We start from the raw sequence: 6,327 nt of genomic DNA on the forward strand, positions 1-6,327 counted from the left end.
ACGTTCATGATTAGCGGTTCTTGTTCATGTTCATGTTCGTGTTCGTGTTCATGTTCATGTTTGTTTCGGAGAAGAGAAAAAAGTTCTCATCACAAGTGGAAGCATCCCCATCCTCTATCCAAACCGTTGGATGGGTCCCACCTGAGATAGGTTTCCAACTTTACCTTTGCTAGGGCTATTTTTGGTATTTTTTTAAATCTAGAAAGGAATAATACTCTTAGATTCTCTCTCTCTATCAGTTTATAAATATCTCTTCTTTTTTTACAGAAAGTTTGCGCGTTATTAACCGCGTTCGAGCAGGAAGAAACGAAGATCGGCTCAGAATAGCGCGATTGAGCAGATAAATTGCGAGATCTGTCAAGTTCTTCGATCATTGGTGGACGGAGATCTTCCAATCTTCTGGACGATCTTCATTTTCAGGGATTCAAGCGAAGATCGGCTAAGAATCGCGCGATCGAGGACAGAAATTGCCATCTTGTTCATCGCTCTCAATTTTCAGGGGTTGAAGCTTAGATCGGCGAAGAATCGCGGAATCGAGCTGACAGATTGCGAGATACGGCAAGTTCTTCCATTCGCAGGGGACAGAAATCTCTCGATCTGCTTCATCGGTCATAATTTTCAGGGGATCAAGCTTATATTGGCCTTGAATCGCGCGATCGAGCTGATATATTGCCAGATTTGTGAGGTTTTTCTCTGATTGAAGCTAAAGATCGGCTCAGAATAAAGTGCGGGATCCGGCAAGTTCTTCGATCCGGAGAGGCCTGAAATCTTCCGATCTGCGTCCGATCTCTCTTTTTTCAGCGATTTATGCTTGAATCGAGCTGATACATCGCCAGATTCTACAGTTTCTTCGACAGAATTCATCCGATCTTCGTCAGAGATCTGGATCTGAAGACAATGGGCGACCGCACGCCCGCCGCTCAGCTCGCCTCCCCTCGGATTCTACCGCCTTCGCCGTTCGGCGGGGGGAAGCACCGTCGGATCGCGATCGCCGTCGATCTGAGCGACGAGAGCGCCTACGCCGTCCGATGGGCGGTGCAGAACTACCTCCGTCCCGGCGATTCCGTCGTCCTCGTCCACGTCCGTCCCACGTCCGTCCTCTACGGCGCCGACTGGGGCTCCGTCGACCTCTCCCTCTCCGCCAAGGAGTCCAAGCAGAAGCTCGAACAGGACTTCGACGCCATGACCACCACCAAAGCGCACGATCTCGCTCGCCCATTGCTCGAAGCGCAGATCCCGTTCAAGATCCACATCGTCAAGGATCATGACATGAAGGAGAGGCTCTGTTTGGAGATCGAGCGCCTCGGGCCGAGCGCCGTGGTCATGGGTTCGAGGGGATTTGGGGCTCTTCGAAGGACCGATACCGGCAGGCTGGGCAGCGTTAGCGACTACTGCGTTCGCCATTGCGTCTCTCCCGTTGTGGTTGTTCGCTACCCGGAGGATGCCGATGGCGGCCCTGATGTCTCGGTTTCTGCTGGACAACCGGAAGAAGAAGAAGAAGAAGACCACGTCGAAGAAGATGGTACAGCGATGAAGATCGACAAGAAAGGTGAGTCTTTTTAATCTCTGTTGTTTGAATTTTTCTTCCCTTTTTTATTCTGAGAACGGCAGATTGATGGATCTTTCCTCATGAACTGTAGCATTGGCTGCAGTTTAAAAAATTTACTAATTTAAGATAAGATGTCTGATGAATCCTTGTTGATTGATCTCATGAAAGGGTTACCCATTTCAGAGAATTGGTCGATAAATCTTTGTCTATATTGCAGAGGGAATAAGTAAGGATCAATCTGATGGACTTTTAAAAATATTTATTCCCCTTCTTTCATGTTGTTTCCATGTAATCGTTCTTTTATCTTTGTTGGTAAATCTCATGACCTATAAGACTAGATGCCGATGGAGTTTTGAAAATCTTTTCCAATCTGAGAAAACCGGGTCGATGAGTCTTTGTTGTTCTTAGTTGTTCTTTGTTTGGCAAGAAAATAAGTAGCAAACAAATCTCTCGAACAAAGCAGCATGTCAATCATTGGTGTGAGATTCTTCCTTACCCGATCGTAAACTTGACTCTGGTTGTGCTCCTGGGGGGGCCATGAAGCGAGACAATTCGATGGGCTTTGTACCAGAGAACAAGGACTAGACCTATGATACCAAAAATGAAAGAGTACAGATTATGCTAATCATTAAACTCGGCCCTCGAAGAATGTTTGTTACCTGTATTTTATATTGTTTCAAAAGGATCATTCACGATTAAAATTTCTTTGATGGGTCTGGGCTCATTGAAGATCTTCCTATCATGACCTGGGTTTGAATTATTACCTTCTCTTTGGTCTTACATTCATCCTAGAAATGATTGTGTGATTGATTGAGTCCCTTCAATGAAATTTAGGGCCTTACTATTAATATGAATCTTTTGTATGATTTTTTAAAACCAGATAATGTTCTTCGAAATCATTATTAATTTGTTCTTTTCAACCTTTTAGTTCTGATATTTGATCAATCCGTTGTCTTTGTATGATTGTAGGTGGGTTGCCCCTATAGAAAACCAGTTTCATCTATAAACCTGGCTCATTTTCCCACATGTGTTTTAACTAAAGTTTTATTTTTGGAATAAACTTTTCTCTTTATTTTATAGTTACTTCTTTCGATTCAAGAGTCAGTTTTTATTCTGTTTTAATTTTAATCCCTAGTTTCTATGGCCAATATCTTTCTTTGAATTATTTGATTACCCAATTCATCTGCTGTTCTAATTCCTAATTAAAGGTCCTACATGCCGGCACTGTTAAAGATAGCAGCTAACATCCTAGAAGTTATAAATTATCTTTTCATTTCTTTGACTTGAAGTCATAGGCCGTTCGGACACTATTCATTGTTGTCGCGACTGCCAAATAAATATAATCTCTCTCAGCAAGCCATCTGATTGAGATATAACTATTACTTCCGTAAATTATCTTTTTTTGCATTTGTTTCTAGCTATTTGTGCAGTTCTTCATTTTCCTACATTAATTCGGAGACGATGTAGTTTCTTATGTTCAACAAAATTTAAAGCCTGCATCACATTTCTGCTGGACATTATTTTTTGATGATCAGAATATCACTCGCAAAATTCCAAACTAAAGTGAAATGTGCAGGAAATTAAATGCTAGAAAATGGAGTTGGAGAATCTAATCCCATCAAGGAACTTAAACAATGAATGATATGTGCCATTCAATCTCTGTCAGTTTCTAATGAAATAAGTATGTTCTCTGAGACCTAACATTTTTCAAATTATACTTTTCCAGCAACCTTTTCTTTCAGGAGGCCAATTTATTTAAGAACATATATAAAATTTGGACATTATTAATTAAAAATACTAAAGGAGAGGAACCTGAAGTGGATGTTTTTAATCTAATTTTGTATCTCTTTGGGTGCAGATGGCTGATGGGCATATTGGAAACAATCAGAAAATATCAAAAAGTTAAGTTTTTCTATAATGCATTTTCTGAGTCCTTGTGAGGTCTTCTGGTGAAAACCTCTTTCCATTAAGCTCTACTTCTTTCTTTCTTTCTTTTTGTTATTTTATTTTTCAGATGGGTTTGATCAATTTATAGAGCAAGTGTCCTCAATCTTTCCCACTTCCTCAATCTGTTTTGGTTTCCAAATTATTATTATTATTATTTTGGATTTTAAACGGCGATCATATGCCCATGCTGCGGTCACCAACGAGGACTTCCCTGGGTACTGATCTCACTCAAGCACGCTTAACTTTAGAGTTCTTACGAGATCCAGTAAACTAGTGTGGGTTTTCAAATTATGAAATGCCAATGTTTCATTTTTCTAATCTGATAAGAATCTATCTTGGATGATGATACTTGGGCGAATTTAATCTTTCATCTTTCATTTATATGTACATCCCTTTAAAAAAGATCAGCCATCGCTTTAGTATCAAGTTGTCGTTCTCCAATCTATTTCTATCCATTTTGCATCCATTCCGCCGGTGTTCTTTCGCCGAGTGCCATCTCTTCCCTGCCATGTCCGGGCATTCTCTTCCTTTGCCGATAAGAACTCCAGCGTGCTCATCCTTTCATACCGTCCTATCTTTGATAAGAACTCTCGAGTTCTTCTCATATGATCACCCACCTTGATTCTTGAATGTCACTAATTTCAAGTGCAGAAAGCTTGGCAGAGGGTTTTACCCTACCAAGAACTTGCTTATCTGATTGGCTGATAGTACTGCAACTAAGTTTTATCAGTGGCGATGTAATTCTACTTTCAACTCGAATAAACTCTAACTTCACGAGGGATCATGTGATCGAGAGGCAGGAGAAGGTAGACGGAAGCAGAAAAATCATCGCCTCTAGGTGATATGTAGTGCAGTCATCATTTCAATGAGAGCATCTGCGAGACGAGAAGGGTAAGGCATATCTCAGAGGGGAATAAGAGAGATAGAGAGACTCACGAGGTGCGGCCTACATGTCTGCGTGGTTTCCATTCCATTCCCTGGGTTGCTTGTGGGCCGGTTTGTCTTCATAGGCCAACGTCATTCGTAAACTCGGCCTGAGACCATTTCATTGGTATGCCCTCTTGCAATCTCTCAAAAAGTAGTTATTAAAACCTATGGTTCACACATGATATAATTAGACTTCATTATACGACATTTTTACTGACCCCATTGATAAGTCACATAAGAGTTTCATAAGCTGTTCGACATTTTTACGTCATATCTCCCAATTAAACCTAATAAACAATTTGGACAGCTATATTTGAAATTTATGAAAAATTAAACACAAGTAAAGATTAAAATTTTTATTCAATTTCAGATCCAAATTAAATTCCAAAATGGTGTGGCAAATATCTTTGGGCTTTTTTCTTCTCTGTGATTCAAAATGCTTTTCTTCAAATTCTGGAAGTAGAAAGTTTTGAAAGTTTATTTACATAAATAGGTAAAAGTTGTAATAGTTTAATGATTGAGACATCGTGTGAGTTTGATTGAAATTGAGGCAGATAAAATCCATTTGCATTGATCAATCTAAAATGGATAATATATTATAAGATGCTTTCATGGATTTAATGAGAAAGTTAAACAATTTCGAGGCCATAGAAAGCTACCTGGCAAAGTCAAAATGTAATCATCTTAAACCAAAGAGAATTGTGATATCCTTAAATCATATTTTTTTCCTGATTCATCGATACAACCCTTAGTGGCCTAGATTATTATAATTTTTCTAAATATATTTTGGTTTACCTTATTTGGTATTTTTAACATAAATTTTTCGACACTAAAATCATAAATAACCTAATTTTAAAGGTTAGAAATTAAGGAGGTTAGAAAAAATTTGTTGGTTGGGAACTATTCAAATCTACATCACAATACCTAACGATCTAGAGAGGAGGTTTGCACCAAATTTGTGTGGATGGATTTGTTTGTCCCCCTCTATGTCCCCATACCCACTGATCTAGAAATATTCGATCACATGGGTTTATAAAAAGGTGCCATTGGATTTTTATCCTAATTATGACTAGTAAGTTGATTTTCTTACTCAAGATATCATTTTTTATTCTCGTAACTCATGAAGTCAGAGAATTTATGGATTGATGGTCTTATCAAGAGTCATGAACAGAATGCAACAGTTAGCATTCTGCGCATGTGATTTTCAGGGTAGGGTAATCTTTGTCCTTTTTTGACTTGTGTCTTCATCGTTTTCCCTTGGACAGTCTTTGTCTTTTTCAACTTCACACATGTATATATATGATCTATCACTGAGTTGAGCATATTCAGCTTCATCTATATCACCATTCATGATGGCAAAATCACTTCACTGCAATCACCAACATGTTACACATACTCCTCTGCTTGCCCAACAACTGATACACCGGAAATGCCAGTTATCATAATTTAATTAGACTAATTATTTATCACCACAGAGATCATTAAATTAATAGATTATTTTCAAATGTTGGGTAATTATTTTTAATATTTTTTAACTTTCTGAGTTATAATGTAGTTAAATTAAACTTAATTCCTTAAAAAATATAAAAGCCTAAAAGGCAATCCGGAGAATAAGGATTTTCATGTTGTCTTCACCATGGTTGATAACAGTCGTCTAGATTGTGAGGAGTCACTCATGGTACTCCTGCTTTTTATTCACCTCAGAAGCCGTGAAAACCAGCAGGGAAGAGAGAGGCAGAAACAAGGCCAGAAACTTAACACACACCATATGCAAACTGTAAGAGCAATATGTCCATGGGAAGCCACTTGTACATTCCATAAGTGGCTCCATGTTCATTGAGACAATAAATTCATACAATGCATGTGCGATGATTATAATGAAGTATGTGAATGTATATATAATG

General features: G+C 38.8%; 1 protein-coding gene across 2 annotated transcripts; it reads left to right on the plus strand.

Annotated features, from left to right (window-relative positions):
* The first annotated feature begins 266 nt into the window (after window positions 1-266).
* On the plus strand, window positions 267-3,608 carry LOC144716478 (universal stress protein PHOS32-like). 2 transcript variants are annotated; one of them, XM_078591592.1, is made up of 2 exons: window positions 267-1,549; window positions 3,126-3,467. In XM_078591592.1, exons 1-2 carry the CDS (start codon window positions 898-900, stop codon window positions 3,131-3,133), a joined length of 660 nt encoding a protein of 219 aa, XP_078447718.1. In that variant the 5' UTR covers window positions 267-897; the 3' UTR covers window positions 3,134-3,467. The 2 variants fall into 2 exon arrangements, with proteins under 2 accessions (XP_078447718.1, XP_078447717.1); XM_078591591.1 differs by having other exon boundaries at window positions 268-1,549; window positions 3,408-3,608.
* The last annotated feature ends 2,719 nt before the right edge of the window (window positions 3,609-6,327 follow it).

The sequence above is a fragment of the Wolffia australiana genome, chromosome 2, assembly GCF_029677425.1.
Source record: "Wolffia australiana isolate 7733 chromosome 2, ASM2967742v1".
NCBI lineage: Eukaryota > Viridiplantae > Streptophyta > Magnoliopsida > Alismatales > Araceae > Wolffia > Wolffia australiana.